We start from the raw sequence: 24843 nt of genomic DNA on the forward strand, positions 1-24843 counted from the left end.
CCAGGAATCGCTGTAAGACTAAATGGAGCCATGCTGCTGGATGCTTGGCGGGGATTTAAACTCCAGGGGCTCCTCCCATCTCCTCTCACCTAAGGTACACTAAGGGACATAGTCCCACCCCAGTGTTAGCAGCAAAGGACCAGCAAGTGTGGCCAGAAATCATAAGATTAAATGGACCCTAACTTATTCCATATGTGGATTGAAAAAAATGTTGAATTTCCCACTGTAATCCAACATTTGTCTTTGGTCTATTGACTTGAACAGTATCTAGGTTCTTGTGAATGTAGGAAGCTCTCAATTCCGTAGAAAAAGTAAGATTTGATGGAGTAGTTTGATGTGATTGATCAAGAGATTGGCAAGAGTAGGTGGGTTGTGTCACTATAACTTTGAGTTCCTAATACATAGAAACATCAGATGAGGGCAAGTTAGGCATTTTTTGAAGGTTGAAAAATGGGAGTAACCTTGCATCTGAAAAAAGCTGAAACTGATGATGCCCTTTGGTATCCAATCTTTCCAAAAGAATACTCGGTTTTATATTTTATTATTTTTGTTTTACCCAACAGTAGAAAGACTAAAACTTTCAAGATTTGTGTAGTTTTGTGTAAGAAAGGGATTGGCTAAAGAAACAGAGTAGAATAAGGGAAGAGAATGATTTGGGGAGTTGAGCTATATACTATATCTCTAGTGGAAAATGGTATGATTTTGGAGTACTGTAGCCTGTGCCAAATAGCCTGTTTGGGGTACAGTTGTCTGAAAAATAATAAGTCCACATCGGTTTATGGGTAAAGGTTGAATGATATTTAGGGAAATTGGAAAAGTTAACTCCTCTTGAAATTTTAGATTGTTGAAGCCTATATAGTGATATACATGCTTTTTTTCTTATTTCATAAAAACTTTATCAACATGCTATTTATCGATTCAAAAAACGATAATGAAGGAGTTTAACCAGGAGCATAAAAAGATGAAAATTAATAATTGGAAACATCATAATTTTGATGGTGTCCAACCTTCCCCACCATAATTAAAATAAGGGTATCCATATTTCAGTAGTATGTTTGTTTTACTGTATCAATAGTAATAGAATTAGTGTCATGTATTGAGTTAGAGTATAGGCTAACTAGACATTTAGGGCCTCATGACAAGTGTGGCGCTCCGAGGACCGCCACACTTGAGTTGACGGTCGGACTGCTGCACTCCAGGCGGTCTTACCTCCCATTTACAACCCTGGAGGGCTGACCTGCCAGGGGACGACCCCCCCTCCGGGAACATGGTTCCTGATGGCATGACGGTGCTCAGAGTTCTCCTCAGCCAGAGCGGTACTGAACTCCGGGCTGCCTAGCTGATTACAACTCCCCTGACCTGCAGCCTTTCCATGGTGGTCTGACCGGCATTGAAAGGCTGGCGGTGACTGTATGCTGGGGGCCCCCCTGCCCAGCACTGTGGTAATGCGCACTGTCCTCCCCTCTGTGCTATCGCGTAACTTTGTTCCTGCCAGTCTGACTGGCGGGAATGCTCTATTGCAATGTTTCTGCTGATCAGACCGATTGGAACATTGTAATAGGGCGGGGGTGATGCCATGGCAGTGGCGTCCTCCCCGTGAGTTTGGCGGTCCCACAGTGGGACCGCCAAACTCCTAATGAGGTCCTTAATGTGCCTAGAATTCCATGCAAAACCAGAAGTTTGAAACATGTTTGTTAAGGAGTAGAAATTCCGAATTGTCAGTTGTGAGCTTTATATCCGTAGACAGTTGAATGTAATGTTAATAAAAGAAAAAATATCAAAACGTGCATTCAAGTGTTACAATGTCAATATTAAGGTATCCACATGTGCTGTAAATTTAACCTCCATAGCTCTGTTTTTATAAGCTGAAAAGGTGGTGGATCCACATATCATTTCCAAGGAAGGATCTAAAGCTAACATAAACATGTTTTTGGATAACTGACAACCATAAGGAGTATCTCTATGCAAATGGAAATATGGAGACTGCAAACCATTAACAAAAAAGATGTTGTAGGGAAGGAATAGAGTAACCCAATGCATTGCAGAATTTGAGGACCATAACCACGCCATTTCAGAGCTCTAAGCAATAATTCTCAGTTAACGCAATCAAAAGCTTTTTCTGCATCTAGTGTGATACCTGTAGTATGATTAGTATGCTGAGAGGTGGAATGTATAATATTCAAAAATATTCCTAAATTATCAGCATTATAGCTGCCTTTAGCAAATACCAGATTGCTCAGTGCGAATTAGGTCAGGAATAAAGTGATTAAAGTGCAGAGGAAAAACAAATAACAAAAATCTTGCAGTCTATAGTGATTACCTAAATAGATCTATAATTCTCACACTGAGGTAAATCTTTACCCATTTTAGGAATAAGACAAAGCATTGCTTCTGAAAAGGTACCAGGTGCTTTGACCAAAGGAATGCAAAATATTGAAAAGATAAATACATAGTTTTGGAATTAAAAGTGCAGAAAATTGAGAATAACATTCAACAAAAAAACATCTAGGCCAGGAGCCTTGCTTTTGGTTAGGTTATAGAGAACTGTCTTTCAGCAATTGAAAGATTTTTTACTAGTGAATAGAGGTCAGCTGATTTGTCTTGATGTTTAGGAATTGAATACAAAAATTGTTCAAGTGCCTCTACCAATTAAGACTTTTCTAGATATATAACTAGATATAGTAATCCAGAAAACAATCTAGTATTCCAGAATCTGTGTGATGTCATTGACAAGTTTATCCTAAATGACAGTAATTTTAGATTTTTGCTTTTTGACTTTGAGATTTGCCAATAGTTATTAACTTTTAGTATAGTCCCAGAAGTGTTTTCAGTAGATTTTCTGTGAAATTACAATTTGGCCTTAATTAAATGGACAAATGTCTTTTCGTGGTTTGAATAAAAATATTCATGTTCAAGATCTTTGATATGTTTCAACAAAGAAGAAGATTCTGTAGGTGGAAGTAAAGAAGATGAAAGCTCTCAGTCAATAATAAAGCTCCTGGCAGTTGCCTTAAAGGATTCCCATATAAAACTCATATCTGTATCATCACTTTTATTATTATAAAAAAACACAGAAGAAAATTGCTCAAATTAATCAACAAAAAAAATGAATTTTTTTAAATGAATTATTGAATCGCAATCCATTTCAACAGGTAACATCTGACAAAAAACCTATAACACTGACTGGAGCATGATCACAAATCAGGATAGAGCTAATATCTGCCCTCAATAAAGAATTTAAAATATTCTGGGTTACACATAATAATCTATTCTGGATCTGGAATGATGCACTGGGGAATAAAATGTGAACTCTGTTAGTTAGGGTTAAAAGACTTTGAAGCATCTACTAAATCCCTTGAAAAAAAAGCTTTTTAAAAAAAACATTTTGCATTTGGTTAGGTGTACATTTCGACTGTACTTCTATCTGTGAAAGGGTCCATTAGTTGAGTACAATCAGCACCAACAATAAAATTGAAAGAGAGAAAAACAAGAAAATAGTAGATACAGTACAACTCCTCACATGAACTGAGGAGGGGATGACAAAGTCAAAAGGGTCTTGCAAATGAATCAATGTGAGGATGAAGGATAGTGGATGGAGCAAGAAAAGAGGACCAGCCACAAGTCAGCTCCTATGGAAAAACAAAAATAGTAAATTAATATAGAAGAGACAGAATTGTGTAAGTGGAGGAGAGGTCATACACATAAGTAGAAATGTAACGTAGAGGGGAATGTTGAGCAACTTAGCAAACAATGAATTAACAAAACATTATTAAGAGACATGTGCATAAGACACAACAATTGACGAGTTGTGAGCAAAGGAAATTAAGGCCAATAAATGTCAATCTGAAAAACCACAATTATGAACTACAGTATAGAATAAAATATGGCAACTTCACAAGACTAATAAAACACAATGAAGTAAGCTTTCCCAATTTCTATCACTTCTCCCTTATCTTTGGAAACTTGGTAGATTTGAAATTGTTTATTTCCCAAGGTTGATGTTTTGTCCCTAAAAGTGACCCTAAAAAGAGAGGGATATAGAACACCAAAACAAGCATTAATCGATCTTAAAGACTGACAAAGATCCAGAAATCTGTCTTCTAGCTGTTGAACTTGCAACACCTTGTGTGAAGATCTTCTGATTAGACCATAACATTTGCCTCTGTTGTGAAAGTTTTCTTAGCTGCCAAACAAGATCTGATTATTGTAGAAAATATGCAATGATACCATATGGTATAGCAGAAATAGATTTTGTCAGAGATTGAGAGGAAAGACAATGAACTATTTGTATGTTGAGCGAAAGAGCACAAGAAAGAGCTCTGCTGATACTGGGACCACATCGGGGACGAGTGCTAAAAGACTGGAAGAGCATCCAGCTAAGTAATTTCAAACAACAGTAGAAGTAGACACACACTAACTGGGAGGGTGATAACTTGCTTCTTTATTCACCAAACCACAAGATGCATTTTGCCTTTGGAAGGCCCGGCTGGGCCGAAACATGTCTTGTGTTTTGGTGGAGAAAGGAGCACCCTGTGTGGGTGTGTCTACTTCTGCTATTGTTTAAAAAATACCATCATATCTGAACCCTCGCAACCTTTAGGGAGGTCTTAGATTTTCAAATTGGTGCATCTGTTGCAATTTCCTAGGTCCTTGGAGTGTGTTTTTTTTTTTTTTTTTTAAGTTGGTTGATTTCTTTTGACATTGAGTCTACCCTGGCTCTTAGAAAAACTGGACTCCAAATTTGACCATTGACCAGTGGTTTCAACAATAATTGATTTTAGATTTTTAAGTTCATCTATAAAATTCTCTGGTCTTGAAGGCAAAAGAGATTTAGCTAGAAAAACAGTATCCTTTTGCCCTTTTACTAATATTGTCAGTCTGATCTTTATGAGGCATAGCTGAGCAAGGGGGAGAGGCAAATCATTTTGAAGGTAATGACAATGAATGATCCATGATCAAGAGAAGTGATATCAGCCTAGTATGCGTGAGAGGTCAGTGCTCAATATTAATATTAGTGGAGATACTGAGGGGCATATTTATGAGGCCCTTGTACCAAAATTTGGGCCATTTTTTTGTGATACAATGGCAGCGCAAACCACCATATCACACCCTTATGGCCATGCAAAGACACTGCATGGCTTAAATGGCTTCATAGATATAGAGTAAGGCAGCATGGTGCAAATCACTGTTGCCCAACATTACAATAGGGAGGCATTCCGTGGGCATTATGGTAGGTGTTCCCACACAACATTCATGGATGTTGATGCATCCCCAGACATAAAAGAACTTGTTAAACCTGGGGATGCACCAAAGCCTTATGCCTCCCCAGGGGAGGTGCAACAAGGAGAAATGTGTTTATTTTTCCTCGTTTTTCCCTCTTGCTATGTGTGCTGCATTCTGCGTGTGATTTGTGAGGATGGGGCACCTTCCTGCACAATCTTGAATGGAATGCAGACACCCTTTTACCATTATACCTACTGTGTGTCAGTGCAGGGGAAAACAGCAGGAATGTTTCATATGCTATAGATTCAGCACATTTCTGCCCTTTCACTTTGAAACAGGACAGCACAGAAAGGTGACTTGCTGCATTGCCTGCACCCAATCCCCATAAATATGCCTCTCAGTTAATTACTGGATGGGCAACGAAGATAGGTAATCAGAATTCAAGAGCAAGTCTTGTGTTGAAAGAAAAATTAAGGAATCTTGAATGCCCAGATGAAAGCAAGACGTTTGTAAGTAGTTTTAGTAGCCCATAGTAGCAATTAGAAATGTATGGATTGCCACCAATGTTAAGGAAAAGCAGTTATAGGTGCACTCCAATGATGCAAAACATTCTGCCATTTGCAGCCTCTGAGGAGAAGTACACAGGTTATAAAAAGAAAGGAAATAAATGCTGGTCTATCTTTGTAGCAATTAGGAACTTTATGGACCACAACCAGTGTGAGGATGAAGCAGTCACAAGCAGTTCAAATGGCAAAATAGAAAAATGGCAGAAGAAACAGTTTCCATCAGCTCTGAGTGCAGCCTCTGAGGGCAATTGTGTGTAACAGCGAAAATGGCAGCCGCAGCGATGTCACCTAGGGAGTGGCAAAACAGTAAATTATCTCCAAAAGGATCAAATGTGGAGGATTAGAAACTCACCTAGCTGCTTCCCCTATCCCATTCTCACACCACTGCAACCAATCTGACACCCCCAGCAAGCTCCATCCTGGATTGTGTATGAGCGGGAGAGATAAAAGTTGTTGTCCATCTTGTTGCACTTTGACCATGCGCTCCTATTGCATGAATATCTTAGTTAGAAAAATTTTGTCTACTTTATTTTCAGAGTGCTGCATTGTGAGAAACCATTCTCATAGTTTTCACCCATTCCAAATCCATTGCCTGTGGCCTCATTAACCCAGCCTATTGTTGAGCTAAAACCTCCCCTCATTTACCTAGGCAACTGATGTTCTATGAGGTGAGTGGAATGGGAAGAAACCTAACTGGTATGTGATAAAGAAGCCCCTGGATAGGCCAGATCTTGCCCCTTCCTATCCGGCTAATTGAAAGATCAGCAGCTCTCACATTTCTCTCTACCCAGTAAAGCATTTTGTGTCTGATAATAAGAGGGTAGTACTCCTCTATGTAAGGCTTGAAAGGAGGTTGTGAATCTGGACATGGCTGCCTCGTCTCTTTATTCTTTTGGCAAGTAATCCTTTCTTCTTTTCCTGGCTCAATCCAATATCAACTATAAGGATGGGAGATGGCAAATATAGAACTGAATATGTTGTTTTTTATGTATTCTCTTACATTACATTTACCTCAGCACTGCCCATGGGGTAGTCATGTGGTGTCTTTTGTCCATCTAGCTCAGCTCAGCATGGGTGGAAGTGGAGCGGTCACAATCTGCATCACATGTGAACCAAGGGTTATCCCAGAGCTAGATGCCCAGGACAAAACACCTTATCGAGCTCCAGCAAGCCTAAGGTTCTCTGTTTTAGTAACTTCATTCATGAGTAAAAAGAGAGGTTATTGGACCGATTCCTTTGAGTGAGTCACAAAGGGCTGCAAACTCTATGCTTTTGTCTTGGGCAATAAATGGGATCTTAGTTTGCCATACCAGAGGGTGACAGGGCCTGCTCATAGAGTTTGGGTGACTGCCATTGGAGTAAATCTGACACTTTCTAGTAATGAATTTCATGCGTGGGGCGACTCACAGGTGGGAGGGATGCAGGTACAATTACCTGAATCCTGCTGGCATGCACTAGTTGGCACCTCACTCTTTAACAGATTCAATATTCTTCCGGGTATTCAATTGCCCGTAGGTAGGAAAACTTTTATCTTACAGTGTCTGAGCTACAAGGAAATTAGTGTGGCAGGTGTGACGTGATTAATCATTCCTTCCACAACCGAATATGGTTCTATCTCACTTTCCGTAGAGACACGCCTGTGCATAAGATCATTATTAATACCAAATCAGTTGTCATTGTTTTCTTGGTTTCTCCACATAGACTACCTACCTTACTCCAAAGGGATGATGTCAGAACTGAAGCAAAATTATTCCTGGTATTGATAATTTTAAAAGATCACTTGTCAAATGCTGAGCTAAGGTTGCAGAGATTGAAAAGTTCTTCAGACCTTATGCCTATAAATAAAACTAACAGTGTCTGGGGCTAAAGCTCTACACTTGGAGATTCAGTTGAATGAAAAAAATGTCTCTTCGGATGATAAAGGTACAAGAAACAACATTTATGGGGCAGAAAGAGAGAGAAGCTATGTTGAAGCTAATGGAAAATAGCCATTGCTAATCCATCGTGACAAAAAGTTATTAGACAATCCAGTTTGTTGCAGTGTTTAAATTGTAAAGGGTTAACAGAAGCAACCTGGTGAATTCCATGATTCATTAATTTTCATCAGGATCACATCGATATTTAGACCCGTTCCTGTTTTCAGTGGTATGTCCCTCGACTCCATACTTTTTAGATTTTAGAGTTCCCTTCCCATTCTCTTTCCTAATTCTTTTCCCAGTCCTCCGTACCCTCCTCCATTGTTCCACATTTTAAGCCACTGCCACCCACTTTTTTTCTTATTTCATAAAAACTTTAAACTCCTTCATTATCGTTTTTTGAATCGATAAATAGCGTGTTGATAACCAGGAGCATAAAAAGATGAAAATTAATAATTGGAAACATCATCATTTTGATGGTGTCCAACCTTCCCCACCATAATTAAAATAAGGGTATCCATATTTCAGTAGTATGTTTGTTTTACTGTATCAATAGTAATAGAATTAGTTGAACACTTTTGTGGCTTCTTGCTTCCTTATTTGTACATCTTATTAGCCCCACACTATTCTTTTAGCCTTACATTTAACTGGTCCATTGTATATCTAACATTTCCATCCCTTTACTTCTTCCTTGAAGATTTATAAGGCCGCCACAGTCAAGTTCTTTTAAGTGAAAAACAATGCTCATCCTCCTTTAACACTAGTGATGAGAAAGAGCGGGACTACACAAAATGAATATTCAAGGCATCCAGTGGTGGTTCCTCTATTAGGGTGTCGGGTGTTGACCCTATATATTATGCCCCTGTAGTGTCCTCCTTAGCCCCTGTAGTGTCCTCCTTAGCCCCTGTACTAAATGCATACATTTACGTTCAAGGTATGTGTTTTTCTAGCCGCAGGCGTGCCATTGCTTTTTCATTTTTACAGCCGAGGGCCAGTTTCCTTAAGTGAGGTGCAGGTGCGGGCGTAAAAATAGTTGACAGCAGACACTTGAAGGCATCTCATGCACACTTTGAAGTGTCGATTTGGCCAGCTGCCTTTCCTCAGCCAACCCAACATTCGCGTTGGAGGCCTCTCACTACCTGCTCAATTGGTGTGCCGGGGGTGGTGGGTGGGTTCACTGCCGCTGCACCCACACTGCTAATGAGTGCTGGCTTCATCTGCCCGAGCCAGTACTGGCATTGCTCTCATGCTGTGCTTTGGTAACATAGCATGGGAGCAGTGTCTGGATTGGCTCAGACACATGGTTACATCTCTTGTGCAGTGGGTCTGTACAAGAGGCAGCACAGGAGTGGGAAGTCCAGGATTACAGGACAATGGCCAGTCACTCCATGGCTTTTTTATGAATCCATTCAGTGATTGGTCATTTCTGTTCCTTGTTGTCTTTCTCCCTCTTCGTGAGCACCGCCTGTAACAGCTTTGTGCACAAGGGAGTGGTGGACGCGAGTCAGACAACTCCCAAGCGAAGGCAGTGGTTGCCACTCGGAGGCATACGAAGTAAACAAAATATTCACTGAGGTAAAATGACTGTGTGGAATCTGTGGAATTGTGTTAACTATGATATGATGTAGCCAGAATTGAAATATGTGGCATGATTAGGTATATATCATTTAACTGCTGTGTATTGTAAGCTCCACTTGAGGTGAGCACTTCTTAAAATCCTATATGAAATGCTGAAAAAAATTAAGCAGCGCTTGTTTTTCTTCCACTGTGAAAGGAAATCCCCCATCAGTTGAAAGGTTGTAGCAGTGGACTATGGATTTAAAGCTTTGCGGCTGTGTTTGTAAATTGTGCATTATGCTAGTTTTCGAATACTTAGTAAGCGGGAAAGCAAGGCGTATGTTTTGACTCGAACCTGTGAAACATAATAATTTATAACAAAATAAATATCATCCGTTTCAATGCTCTATGACTTAGCACTCAAATCAGTAGTTATCAGACAGACTGCTTAGGATACTGGTATTGTTATGGCACTGGCAAGAGAAACTGTATAATTAGTATTAGTACTTTGTGAAATGTTAATTGTGAACTGTGCTGCTGTGCAACATGGCTGAAAGAAACTGACAAAATCAATAGATCTCCCATAGGTGAGACCAATTGGCTTTGCCAACGCTTGTTCTAATGGTAATGTTCTTGTAGCCTACTTGCATACAGTCAAGGTCATCACCCATTGCTGCAGCGTAAGGAAGCCACTACCAGTGACAACACAAGGCCCTGAACAGTCAGGCAGATTTGCCTATCACCTCACCTCCCAACATACATTTGAGGATTACAGTTTATTATATGACCGTCTGACCTTTCTATGTAATACACTTGCAAAGCTGTCTTGAGTCCAGTCAGACTTATTTGAAGGCTCATTCGCAAACATCTTTGACTCAACCCTGAGTATCTGCAGCTGTGAGTAGCAAGCCTTAAGCAAAGGAGCTAGTGCAAAGCATTTAGAAGTACCAAACTATGCAATAAGAAGGGCACGCATGAAAGAAATCTGACACCAATTTATAAAAATGCATTTTTTATGAATTTTTAGACAGTATGATGATCAATATCCACCAGAGGGTTTTGGGGAAATCTCAGCTTTGTAGTCCAAAGCACAAACAAGCATTGGTAACTATAGAATTTTTAAACTTTTGAAAAGTTTAAAAGAGTTGTTTTCAACTACTCCGGCCCAAGTGAGGCAAACAAGCCCGGCAGGGAGAAGGTCAGGAGGGCCACTAATTAGTATTTGAATTGTTACCTGGTCAGCAAAGCAATCTCAAGTCTAGTTCCATATGAAAACCACCATACACTTTAATGGAATGATCCTGATGCATGCTAGAGATGTAGGATGTTGACGATGTTCTGGGTGCTGTGTGGTCAGTGGGGCTGTCCTTGCAGTTATTCCTCTGTCCACGGATAAGATGTTCAAATGAGTAGGAGGCCAGCTGCTGCTATACTACCAGTATCCGTGCACTGCAAGTCCAGCGGTATCTTTTGATGGAGGGCTGTGTCCCTTGGTGGGTGCCTATGCAGACTGAGGCGACACTTCAGGGTCCAGCTGACTCAGGTGCAACTTTGGTCTCCCGGAGTGGCCAGCAGAGGTTGGTAACGGTTTTAAAAATATTGTTCCTAGCTTGTAGAACAGGACCCCTTCACCTTGGATGGCCCTGGTGCTAGCCGACTAATCTTTGAGCTAACGAAGAGAGGTCTGTGAATGTGGCTTCTGGCTTGAGAAAAAGAAGCTTTTGAGCACCGGAACAAAGAACTGACTCCGGAGTGCAGCAGTTACAGTCTAGCGGATGGTGCAGTCTCTCTCGCTGGGGACAGCAGGGCAGTCCATCTTTGGTCCTTTCTCCAGTTACATTTTATTATGAGGTTCAGGATGCCAGGGGTGCCATATTAATGCCCAACAAGTGCCCTGGGGGATGATGCAGTTACAAGCCAATGGACTATCTGAATTCTTCCCTCCCTGTGATGACTTTCGACTGTGTTTCATCTAACAATCCATAGGTGCACTATTCTGCCCACTCTCAAGTTGTCTGAACCCTTCCCTGGATGTTAGTAGCTTGGTAGCCTACCCTAGAGATGTGGCTACTTGTGGCCTTCATGCCATCGACCACTGATCTCCCCTATTTGCTCCCGCTGCCTACCTGTCTACCTGAACACAGAGGCAACTATTTGCCTTTGAAGCTCGCCTTTTGGGCCAACACCCTGAGTGGCCTTCTGAAAGGGGGCGGTAACACCTCTCTCTGTAGCAGGCTGCCATTGTTCCTAAGCTTTGGAGTTGTTCACACAACTCCCCAGGATGGTCGCAAACTGTCTGGTGGACAGCGATTTTGTGAGGCCACTGGACAAACTGGGCTATAGAGTAGCAACTTCCTAAAAGTTGTTTTTTAATAAGAGAGACATTAAATTTGACTTGGGCATCAAGTCAGGTTTAATGCAAGAAAGAATTTGATACCTTGAAGTACCACATTTTACTAGTCCGGTTTAGAAGTTAGCTGGGCTGAGTGGTCGGCCAGTAACTCTGGGTTAGCTAAGGGGGCTACTAACTTTTCCACAACAAAAACGACAGTTTGGAAGTTTTGCTGTTAGGACATATATATGTATAAGCCTTACTTAGTAATATGCAGCTCCCTGCCTCAGGGTCGACTTATATATATTGTTATGTAAAGTGTGGGCTTTGCTATTGGTTACGTTGGCAAAGTGGAATAAGCAGTTTAGAAACTGCTCTTAGGAGCTGCAGTGGCAGGCTGTGTGCCACTTTGCAGTTGGTCCCACACAAGGTGGCACAACTAGTGCTGCAGCCCTGGGGAGAAGGGGCATTCTCTTACATGCCCTGGGTACGCTTGGTACTGCATACAAGGGACTTATAAGTAAGTCTGCTTATGCCAAATGGGGTAGTCAATTCAACATTAACTTTGTAAGGGGTTAGAACACTGGCACCAGCCTAAACATTGGGGATGATCGTGCAAAAAAGACATTTCCTTACAATACGTGAAATTGCTTTTGGATTTTATTTCATATTTAATACTCTTGCATTGTAATGTAGTACATGCCTTCATATTTGTTATAAATTTTGATTAAACATCTTGAATTGACAAAAAAAAGATTGGTGAAGAGGTGTGCTATCATTTTGGAGGAGCAATGCAGTTTTCAAGGCAACAGACATACATACTCAGCAAACGTGGGTGATTTCAATCATTAGGGTGTGTACACAGTCCTCTTCAGAGGAGACCAACAGAATGACCTGGCCCGGAAATAGGCTCTATTATGTTGCAAGTGAATATTAATTTTAAAGGAGACAATACATGCTACATAAGCCCATGTTCTCTACCACTCAGCCATTAACACTGTTCGTCACATAATGTTCGGCATAGATGAGTTGTGTGTGCACCAGCATATTTTTGGGTCTCGCCTGATATTTTTTTTTCTAACAGTAGGTTTAGAGGTCGCCTGTGGCTTACCATTGGTTAGCTTCATTGTCATTCATGTTTGCTTGCTCCCTATTGGTCAGCTGCTGTAAGCCTCCTTCCTCTTTTTGGTGTGTCCTTTGCCTGGCGCACGGACACATTACTTTTGTCCTTCCACTGCTCTTTTTTTGCTGCTACTTTTTTCTTTGTTTTTAAGCACTTTACCAGAATGCACCTATTTCAGCTGTTACCCTCCTTTTCCTCTTCTCTCTCCATGTTCTTCATTCCTGCTGCCTGTTAACCCTCCTCGGTCTGTTGTGCTACCCTCTCATCTGCTGTCCCTCTGTTGTACTTGTTGCCCCCAACTATTTGTTATCCCGCCCCATGGTCCATGCTGCATCTTACACCCCCTCCCTAAGTTATGTTGCCCCCCCCCCACACACACACATACACACTTTCTTTCCTTGTTGGCTCCCCTCCTACCAGTAATATAAAAACATTATGGTACACTATGGTACGGTGCCAGCTGCATTAAAAAAGCTCATTTATGCTGCACATCAGCCATGCTGCTGTACATCATGCCTAAAAACATTGACAAAGCCAATCCCTTGTGTAGGCGAGCCCTTTTGGCTTTTCCAGTCCTTGTTGAAACGTTGGGCAGCTGTGACATCGTTTAATTTTTAGCAGACGAATCATCCTCCAGAATAAGTTAGGAATACATGGGCCACAAATATGGACTAATTTTGACACTGTTGAGAATCTAGCCTGATTATATGAGTGAAATTGTTAAATTAATTTGACTGAACCCTCATCTAAGAGAATATTAAAACTACTTTACGAAGTGTTGCATGCTGCAATATCATCTAAAGAAATTTCATCTTGCATAAATATTGTGCCTTGAATTCCGTTTATGAAAAATATCTTCCATTTTATTTAGAGTTTATGATTCCAATGGGGCAATATTTTTATAAGTGATACTTAGGACACGATATTTAGTTCTGACGATATTCTGACAATGATATTTTTCAAAGGTATGGCACATTATAAGAACAGTTGTAAATATTGATTGATATTTTGGTAGTTTGTGAAATTTGACTTCTTGAGCTGCTAAAATAAAGCAGTGGATTATGTTTGGTTATATACTTTTAAATCACATAAAATCCTCCTTTTTTGAGCTGCTCTTCAAAAATCTCCAATAAAGGATAGCTCATGTGTATTCCCCTTACTCTCTCATCAATAAAAAAAGGTATAGCATTTTGGTCTGGTTTCTGATTCGTTACATATTCTAGCGATTTTGAAAAAATTAAATGTACATGCCAAGCAGTGTGTGTTTTATTTAAAGCTGTTTATCCTTTTCCAGTTTTGCCTTTTACAAATTTTCCATCAGTACATGGAGTAGTGAGAAGTTCGTATAAAACAGTTACTCTGACTGTTGTAAACCACGTAAGGCATTTATGGGGCAAACATTCCACATTGAATAAGGGCTGGTTTTGGTTTTGTAAATTTCAGAGGTATTTGTATCATAATGGATTTATATTGCCAACTTTTGAGATAGCATTGTATATTTGCCGAAAAAGACAGCTAATTTGAGGGCCTTAATGTATGAATAGTATAGGCAGATTATACAGTCCATCGTATTTACGGCAGATTTACAAACCAGCATGTCCACCACTGATTTGCCAAACACTCTTCATTTTTTGATGTAGCTGATGTACTAATCAGTTATATAGCAAATTAAATATTCCCAGGATGTCGCAGCGTCGCCCTCATTCATATTCAAGATGGAGGGAGGACTCCACTGCTATCCATGTGCCTTGCAAGATGCCAGGAGACTCTGGGGCTGCACATGCAGCATGAAGAGTGTTTTACTGCCTGGTTACAGAAGGGCTGTGCAAGATGCCCCCACCAGAGGAGCACTAGGAGCCAGTCAGAGTGCAGGTCTGGTGGAGGGACCAAGAAAATACAGCTAGCTTTGAACATTGCCCTTTTTGGAGGCCAGGAGTCCTCATCAAATGCTCCTGGTAGCCCATCCTAAGAAGGGGCTTAAGAAGGAGAAAATTGGCCCAATGGACCCAGAGTTATGTTGCTTTAAAAATGTGCTTGCTGAAAGGGTAAGAAACTGAAAAACAAAGCATGTAGTGCTCTGCTGATATTTACTTTGAGCCCCCCAGGATAGGCCTGGGGTTCAGACCTTTGTTATTTCTCCTCTCTTTGGGAGATGTGCTTGGGGAGGGAGACACCACTCATGCCTCCAGCTCCATGAGGGCTGTTATAGCTCATTACATGCCTAGGGGACCGAGCACTTGTGTGTCTTTTGGGGTTGGGGCGGTGAGGGCAGTGAGCACACATACCTACATTGCTGCTCTTGCTGCAGGCATAACCAGCAAAAAAGCTGCTTGTGCACTGGGAGCAGTAGGAGTGACAGCTCCTGTGGGCCCCACCTAAGGTGCTTGTGCGAGCAAGAAGTCATTAGGGCGATGTGGAGTGGGCTCCTCATGCTGAACACCCACCCACCTGCCCCTGGGTGCCCAGTGGGCACTGGAACCTGTAATACAAATGGAAAAACAATTATGAGACATGGCACAAGACTGTGCAGTGAAAAAAACAAGCTAAACAAGCTGACCAAGCTGCTCATAATTATACATTTTCTCAGCTGAGGAGCACCCTATAATGTCCCAGTTAGGCTCAATTGTGCACATCTTCCTTCTTGTGGTTCCCAAAGAAAGGGCAGGAGCACCAGCAATGGTTAAACAAGAGTGTTTGTGGGGGTGTTGAAGTGCAGCAGTTCCCTTAATTTATTTCGTAAAAAGTAACCCTAAGTCTACTAGGGCCTAGTGCACATGCCCCAGGAGAGATTTGCCTATCTATTAAAGCACACTCAGAGCTGGAGCTTTTGCTGCTTCCCTCTAGAATACAGGGACCTCTAGGGGTTGGCCCTATGGCTGCATTGTGTGGCCTGCAGAAAGTAAAGAGAGACTCTGACACACATGCTTATCACTGCTTAGGACTGACTGAAAAGTTTTATTTAAAATAGGGTCTCAGTCTTAATGATGAACACATTAATGCTTATGCTTCTAATGAGCTCATTTCAATGTTTATAGTCCCAATTGGGTTTATGCTAATACAATGAAGAATCCTAACATATGGCTTTTTATTAAAATGGTGACTCCCTGACAAAACCAGTAGGCCTGCCTTATATATACTGAAACCCCATATATTGTGACTGTGCGTCTGGTATAGGTTAGGGTGGGAGGATATTGTGGTTATGAGGTTTAGGACCCACTAGGGTTATTGGTAATTTAATGCATAGTATATAGCATTGTCTATAATAAAAATACTTTTCCTTTTTTTTTAAAAAAAGGCACTTACTCAACAGTAATTTGAGTGTTGTGTGTTAGCGAATTGGAATTGATAGCCTATACCGCCTCCTCTGGGTAGGCCTTGGAAGTCTCTGCTTGCCTACCCTGAGAGAGTCAATTGCTATAATGGGGTCCTTGGTTCCCAGTAAGGAGGCAATTGTGGACCTATTACTTTTGAAGGGCTCGCATCCATCGAAACTATTAACCCAGTTTCTGACACTTCATCCTTTCTCTGTGGATAGAAAACATTCACATACAATAATCAGTGGTAAGGAACAGCACCTTTTTTAACTGGGTAAGAGGCATGAACAGTGGGTTTTGTAATTGGATTTTTTTGTAATACTTAAGAGTTGTGGTAAACAAACAAATCAGTGATCTACTTTATTTTGCCCCTCTTTCTCTAGGGAGCACTGCCTTGCTGTAAAGGATCTATTTTGCTATAAGGAATGGCTGTCCATGGAAGAACATTCCAACAAAGGGATTTTCAAACATGGTTTAATGCTGCTGTCACTGCCTGACTGTAACAAGCTCCCCAGCACCCTCCAGAACTCGAAGGCCTGCACCCGTATTCCATTTTTTGGTAAAGTGGAGCCTGGTAACCTGTCTCATTCTTCATTACTGCACAGTAATATTTAGGGATAGTTCTGAGAAGGCTTGCACTCTGTAATATTCTAAGTACTGTTATTCAATTACATAGCTGAGATACCAGGAGAAGTGTTTGTGCTGAGGCTTTACAGATCAGGACACTGTTTGAAGTCCAGAAAGTGTCAAACATAGGGCAGCTTATAGAGCTTACTTCCTACATTCACTTGGTGTAATCACTCATCGACCACTTGTCAAGATGTTCTTATTTTATCCAAGTCTGTTCAGGAATACATTAGTGTTTTTTTCCATCGTACTTTTGTGGAAAGCACATTAGGAATGTTCGAAAAGTCCCATGTCTAACACTATACTCGTATGAATTCTGGGCTACGGTTGCTAATGGTGTGTGCTGTAAATACCTATTTATATTTCTGGGTCTGCAACAATCCAAGCCTTCCATTTCCTTTCATGTTAGTCACGCTCTTTTGTGGCCTGTCATTGGAATGATGTTTCAGTAGCTAGCTATGAATGACCTCACTCCAAATAAGTGGCTGTGAATATTGGAACAAACTTGATTCTTTTGAAGGGACTCGAACAGGGTTAATGAGTTGTCTGTTTGGAGTAGCTTCTGCTTCGCTTATGTATTTTTCTAAACGCTGTAGCTTAGTATGTTTGTTTCAGTAAGAATAAGAGGGGATCTGTTTAGTTACTGACTGAGCAGGGCATTAAATGTAACCTTGTAAGTGACTGAAGGCTACACTCTTCACTAGTCAGGAAGGAGGGATTTAAAAAAAGTATAGAAACTCAAGAATAGGCAGAAGTGCATAAGAGGAAATGTCCTGACACAAAGGAGTGATTTAGATTAAAATGAGAACACTTTTGGTTTACAAAGGAAATGCTAAATCTGGACAAGAATCCACCAATGAAATGTTCCCAACATATCACTTTACTGGAGAAAAATCCACCAGCAAAGTCTCCTTCTGAATGTCTGCCTACTACCTAACTCTATATCGGGCCTTTGGGCTCAGCTTCACTCCTGGATTGACTAATGACAGGAGAGTTAAAGGGGCACACAACTTATCCAAAGAAATAACAGATAACACAGAGTACAGAGGAGCTTCGTACGTCATAGGCCTAGTTAATTTCAGAAATGCACATATACATAAAACCTGTATCATAATCCTTGGATATATGCTTCTTTGAAACTCGCCTTGACTGATCAAGGTGCTTTGGGCCGTAAACATATTTGTGCAAAAAGCTCCAAGGTTATGGCCTCCTAAATATTTAGCCAAGAAATTTAGGAGTTCACATTTGCTCCATTTTGGGAATGATTGTCTTACTGTAGTTCTATAGTGGCAAGAAGCCTCTGAGCATATGCTAGAGCTTAGTAAATATTTCAGCCAATCATTCCATGTGCTTCTCTGATGTATGCACAAGAGAACTAGAAAGAATCGCTTTACGATGTAGAAGGACAGAGAAGCTTGACATCTGAGTGCCCAAGGCATGATCCTTAACATGGGAACCTGTCAAGTCATATTTCAAAGGATCTGCACTCACAACTGTGAGTGGGCAATATAAAAGCACACATCATTCTCTCGTATTTACACCAACTACTGTTACATAGCTTTTGGTTTTCATAAACATAAAGAAGCATATGCATTGGTGGCAAATAATTCTTTCTGGTTTGGACCAACTTTGGGAAACCTGACAGTTGCTCTTTCGTTCAACACTAAGAAATACTCAGTGTCTTTACCTTTGGCATAGTTCGTTTTCCTCCTAGAATTACTGATTTACTATCCCTGGCACCTTTGCATGAATAACTGCAGTCTATTGTAAACTGCTAAAGTAATAGTTCGGAAAAACAGAATCCAAAATATAGTTTGTCAAATTTCGACTTTGCATATCTATGGGGCAGATGTACTATTTACTTGTACCAGTATTTTTGTGACTAGTAAATCCTTTTGCAAACTAACCAAAAATGTACATTTAGGGAGGATTACATAAAAAAAAATAGAATCTGATTGAATGAATCCTATTGGCCAGAATGACAGTGATAGTGGCCTGCGAAGGCCAGAATGACTGATTAATTTTCAAAAAAGTAAACATTTTTTCTAATGCAGACTATCTTCCTTAAAGGAAACAGGACTGTTTATAAAGAGAATGTAACTTTTTTTTTAAAACAAATTTGATTGCGCCTACTCAACTTTTTTTTTGTTCTTTTTTTTTTTTGCAGCAGGACCCCTTCTCTTTTGCAAATGGTTTACCACCTCAAACGTGGTGGTCAGTAACTTCTCAATGTTTTAATCTGCTATTTTGATCCTAAATCATTGATACCTATAGATAGGAATTACTATTTTGACGGGTCCCCTACAACATGCCCCTTCCAAATAGTGAATCCTTATTCATTTCTAAATACATTTTTGGAGTCCGGGGAAAAAGTTACAGACTCCTGAAATTGGTTGACTACAGTCAAAAAAAGCTCCAAATCGGAGCATTTGCAACTGTAAAAATACTCTGTACATCTGGCTATTATTCCTGCAAAACAATTGACCTGCATTTAATTGCTAAATCCAGCAAACTAAACGCCCAACATATAGTTGGACTGGGTGCTCTACTATTTTAACTCTCGTCGTAGCATAGTTTGAAGCAAGTGCTTGATGGTATTACATTTTTAAGGAGATTTGCCAAAGTCGCTATACAAACGCTGCTAAAATTGCTTCTTTATACTCCAAACTATGTTTTTGCAACCTCTATTTTTATGTGCTAGATAACTTTCTCCATACATTATCCTTAGTTTGTTCCATTTCTGTTTAAATGGTGTTTCTTTGCTCTATAGCATCTTTTCTGCAGGAAAACCAAGTACTCTTTGTTCGTGTTAACAACCACTAACTTAATTTAAAGTTGCTCCTCTAGGGCATGGGCAAAAATCTCGTATTCTCTTCTCGCGTCTTTTACCCTGCGTTCCTCGCGTCATTTTGGGATTCTATTTTATTCTTTCTCCTCTGTTGGTGGTGTTCCAAGCGTATGGTTTCCAGAGCACCAAGGGCTTGGGAGATTTACTCAACGTGAATTTCTATAGAGATATGTAATTATGTTGATTTTATCCTTCCCTGTCTTTTATTTGTTTAATTATGAGTCATATTTGAAGCACTGCCTGTCTCATTCTGAGCATTTCAGAGTGCTTAAAAGAATGTCAGAGATGAAGTCCAGAAGGACACATGCAAACCTCTGCTTTGATTTAGGAACCTGCTTCTAGTTTGGAGATATTTATTTTAACGAGGTCGTCATTTACCTTGCATTCTAGAGTCCTGGATTTTAATCCTAGATCTGGCATTTGAGCAATAATTCTGGGAAAATGTATTAATCTCCGAGTGACGTAAATTATATAAACAAGTGTAATTAATAAAAGTAAAAAAAAAAAAACTTTGCTAACAAGCTGCACGGGGGTCCTTTTAATATCGCCTCAGTTACATTTTCCCACCCATCTTCCCATCATATCCTAGTTTCTGTCATCTGGTTTCAATGGGAACACACTCGCACAACACAATCCTATGTACATAACTTTTTGTTGGCGAGGCTTTAGTGATAATGACATTTTTTTTCAGTATACCCCTTTCACTGCTGGCCAGTGCTAGGTTTGCACCATATCATACACCTTCAATAAAATGAAAACAGGAGCATGAATGAGCTCTGATGCACCTCTAATTTATCACCATTTTCAATACAAGTCTCTCAATCCCATATCTTCAAAATTAAGTCCTTCGTCATAAAGTAAAAACTCTAGTTATAAAATGCAAGATGTGTGCAGTACACTTAGAACTTGAATACAAGGAGGATGGTAATCATGTTTAAACAGAAATTGTATCTCCAGTCTGTACTTTTCACTCCTGGGCCTGTATTACACATAGGGCACATTTTCCTATTTGCACCAGGTCGCACCTTTCAAAGGTGCGCTAGGCACAAACAGCGACAAGTGCCTCCTATTACAATAAATGTGCTGCGCCCAGTTTAGCCGCAAAATCGCTCTGTTCAGAGGGCAGCTCATTCAGTGAAACGCAAAGCGGCTGCTTCAATTCTATTCAATGTTTCCATGTGCAGGTGGTAACCCTGGGGTAACAGAAGGGTTAGAGAGCCCCCTGCAGGTGGGTGCAGTGAGTGACTGCACCTGCCTGCAGGAACTGTCTGTGGGAGTCTGAGATCCCCTTTAACAAAAGGGCTACCTTCCCGATGCACTCTGTCAGTGTGCCACTTTGTGTGGCACTCTGTGGCTACACCTCCTAAGAGCCTGTTTTTGTCTGCATTGGCATCTATAATATGGTGTGGGCACAGAGGCAAAGAGTTTACTTCATTTGCATGGGGTCACACACCTATGAAATGATGGAACATCCTCTCAAGATAGAGCTGGCGCTACATGTGCACCCGTGCTATCAGTCTTAAAGAAGGGGGCGCAAAAGCATCTGCAGACCCTTTTCTAATATCATTGTGCCATGGGGGTACACAAAGTGGGTGCCCACGCTCACAACTCAAATACAACTCAATATGTAAAACCTAGCAAAAAATGAGGATGGAAAATATCACCTGATGCTCATTTGCAAACTTTGAGATAGAGATTGTGTGAAAACATGTACACATGTTGCATAATTTATCATTAACAGTTCTGCTTCTCCAAATCCGAAACAGATTGTGCACCCCCTACTTACTGCACTATGCAATAGTGATAATCAGTGGGTGGGAAATTTGGGCCCGGGCCTTAGAACATTTCCTTGTGGGTAATAATGAGGTACATGAAATGTGTGTAAACGTATAGCCTGCTTCTCAGCAACCTACTGTAATACTCTGGGGAGGTGCCTACGTTTGTTCCAACAATTCTGGTCGCTACATCATCACATAGTGTTTATTTTAACTACTTTTATTCTCTTCTACAGATTTCAAAAAGGAGAGTGTTACCAGTAAGTATAATTCCACAGTTTGTTCACAGGGTTTTAAACCGGCTAAAAAAATGTTAAATATAATTATAACATATTGCATGTTTCGTGAGTAACTTAAGTTATGCTTGCATCCAAAAAGATAAGCATATTTGAAACTAATATTCTGAATTGTAAAAAAAAAAAAAAAAGTGAAACTGCATGACCCCTCACCAGTGCTAGGGAAACTTTTATTTTCTTGTGTGTGTGTGTTTGAGTAATATCCTTTTCAGGATGGCCATTCTGGCTTTAGCAGTGTGAAGTACTATCTAATGTCTTTAAGATTTCTTCAGATGTGCTGTTAATTTAAAACCAGCACTTCGGAAACAGCCAGTTTGGTTGAAGTCGAGAGATAGTAATGCACCAACATAGTGTGGCTAGAGCTCTAAGTAGAAATCCTGGTGAATAAGTGATTCTGCCAGATCCACTTTCCACCTCCTGGTCACCAGTCCAGAAGGTAGAGCACCCACACGATGAAAATATTGAGCTATTAAGGGAATCGGAGAGGCAGGAAATTGCTTGATAGAAGCACAGATGGATTGCGCTGCCAAGCTAGCCTCCAGTACTTCTAGGCTGGGTAGAAGTGGAATAACCAATGGAGGCCCGCAACCTGAGGCCTACTTCTACCACTTGCATGGTCTCAATGCTTTCTATTAAATATTTCATTTGTTTTTACAGAAACGTGTTATAAAGATAATGGAAGATTTTACCAGGGAATTGTTAATATTACAGTGTCTGGAATTCCATGTCAAAAATGGAGTGTTCAGGTGAGTTTCTACACACAAATGGGATTTAAGATAAATATAGTGATGCAAACCCATTTTTTCCTGACCACTTTGAATGAAGTAAACATTTGGAGCTTGCTTGGCATAGTGTGCATAATATGTGTATATCCACATTCGTCCGTGTGCAGCTGTCAGAATGTTTAGGTGAATCTTCATGTGCCGCTGTTTGCTCATAAACCTACTAGACGGGTACTTGATAAGTATTGCTGTAAGAAATGTGGTTATTAGTTGGGAGGGCTAAGTACCCACCCCAAGTAATAATCTAAAAACCTTAAAGCAACTAAACCAACCAGGGTGTCTATGGCACAGAATGGAGAGGCTTGGCTTTGTGTACCATATTTATGCAGTTTTCAACAGTAACGAAAGTTAAGATGCAAAGCAATAAAAATCCCATAGTGAATTAGAAAAATAGAGTAAAGGTTATTGCAGAAAATGACAAGATGATAAAAAAACCAAGAATGTGACCCAGAGATGTGACTTTTTAAATTTGTAAGTGTAAATAACTCCAGATGATAGTCAATGGTTGTAGTAGAACAGGACCAAAGCACAATTTGACGCTGGCCGCGATAGTGCACGGGTCGGACACCCTAACCAGGTTCATCCTGGCCAAAGATTTTACCTTTTGACTTTAGTCTTTTAATTCCTAAACCACCACAGGAGTACACTTCTAAAACCCCTCCAGTCCTTAAGTGGGGGGTGGGGCACTTAGACATTCAAAGATTAGCAGAGAGGGGGCCAGAGCATGGTCCAGTTCAGGTCCAGTTACCACTCGCCAGCTGGGCAATTGCAGGAAAGGGACTATTGTAGTCTATATACCTGTAGCTTTAAGAGGAGGTCAGACATATGACCGTTGGAGTCCATTTCTTTGCCCTGCGTACAAGAAGAGTAACATGACCAGTCTTCTGGGCCCTTCTCGGGTCTCAGACAGCAGATTCATTCCTCTTCTTATCCTTCACAGATCCAGGAGTGTTCTGAAGTTGGTGCCTGGAGGTGCTACATTTACACCTGTCACGAGCTAGTGAGTGTGAATGACCACTGGAGATGCACTTAAACAATGGGGGTAAAAGTTCCTTGGGCTAACCTGGCACACTCTGGGTATTTTCATGGTGGCTGAACCTTCAGGGGGGGAGAGAGCGATAGAGAGAGAGAGATAGAGAGAGATATATGCAATGTGGTAATCCTAGTGTCCTGCCACATCTCACCCCCCTAAATGCAGTTTGATGCAGTCCCTGTACCCACATAACCTTGGAGACCAAAGTCTAGTATAACTAACCTGAGCTTTCAGCAACCAGTGGATACACACATTGTTTTGGCATTCTGGTTCCCTCTTCTAAAGTGCACTCCAATTATTATATGTAAATCTAGCATGCCTGTCAAGCAGGTTGTGACACTTTAGAGTCAAAGGAGGCCCACTGTGATTGAGGCCTGACTGACTGGGAAGACAACAGAAGGGCCCTGCCCAAGTCTCAACTAACATTTGCCGGTAACAGGGTAAACTTCTTTAAAATGCACCCCAAGTGTCATATGAAAATCCCAACTGACCTGTCAAAAAGAATGTGACATTCAAGCTGGCCATGACACTTCAATATCAACAAGGAACCTCCTAGCCCCCTTTGTGTATTCTGTCAGGTTTAGAGGAGTATTCCCTGCCTATTCCAGTCAGCCTATTTTTTTGCTCCTGGGAGCAAATTCACACAAATTTAATTGATAATTACTGGCTGTCCAAAGTAAGAGAACAAAATGCAGATTAAGCTGCCAGGGGGAAATGGAAGGACTAAGGTAACTTTTTAAAAGTTACATTTCCAAAATTATGTAGAACAAATCAGACGTCACCTTTAAATTGGATTTTTATTATTAATGTTATTCTGTAGCTATTCCCATTCCTGAGAAACATGATTAGTATTTAATATTGCATCCTACTGTTTTCCTATAGAGCAGCCAAACCCACTACAGTGAAAATAGCTTTGAGGGCATTTTCACTGTAAAGACGTGTTTAAAAGTAAAGCATGTAAATATTTACTAATATATACCACACACCCTTCCTTTATGACCAATAAGGCGCACTCATGGGTGAAAATATATTTAAAAAGACATTTTAGGCCTATCAAAAGGGGTTATTGTGACATTCAAATTTGCAGTTACAATCTGCACAACCAGGATACTGGTGGTTGTACAATCTGCACAACCAGGATACTGGTGGAAGGTGTGCAGTCATGTTTGCATTCCCACTGTAGTGGAAGGAAGAATGAATGCCACAGTCAACTGGTGACATTTAACTTACAGGCCCTGGTTACACTGTGGGTACCATATACCAGGGATTTAGAGATAAGTTAAATATGCCATCAGGAGTATGCCAATGTTTTCATGTTGAAAGGTGGAGCACAAGCAATTTACCCCGTTAGCAGAGGTAGAGTGACCAAAGTTCTATAGCTGCAAAAACAGTTTTTGTATTCAAGTTTCAGAAATGTCCCCTTTCTGTAGGTTTTTTGCTGAACCCTGTTA

At 40.6% G+C, this 24843-nt stretch overlaps 1 protein-coding gene across 1 annotated transcript in view; it reads left to right on the top strand.

Annotated features, from left to right (window-relative positions):
- MUSK (muscle associated receptor tyrosine kinase) overlaps positions 1–24843 on the top strand; it is a 595710-nt gene that overhangs the window by 460497 nt on the left and 110370 nt on the right. Inside the window, exons 10-12 of the mRNA XM_069240929.1 lie at positions 16415–16590; positions 21518–21541; positions 22235–22323. Coding sequence (XP_069097030.1) covers positions 16415–16590; positions 21518–21541; positions 22235–22323 — 289 coding nt within the window. The remainder of the gene's footprint in view (positions 1–16414; positions 16591–21517; positions 21542–22234; positions 22324–24843) is intronic.

Source organism: Pleurodeles waltl, chromosome 1_2 (genome assembly GCF_031143425.1).
Source record: "Pleurodeles waltl isolate 20211129_DDA chromosome 1_2, aPleWal1.hap1.20221129, whole genome shotgun sequence".
Lineage (NCBI taxonomy): Eukaryota > Metazoa > Chordata > Amphibia > Caudata > Salamandridae > Pleurodeles > Pleurodeles waltl.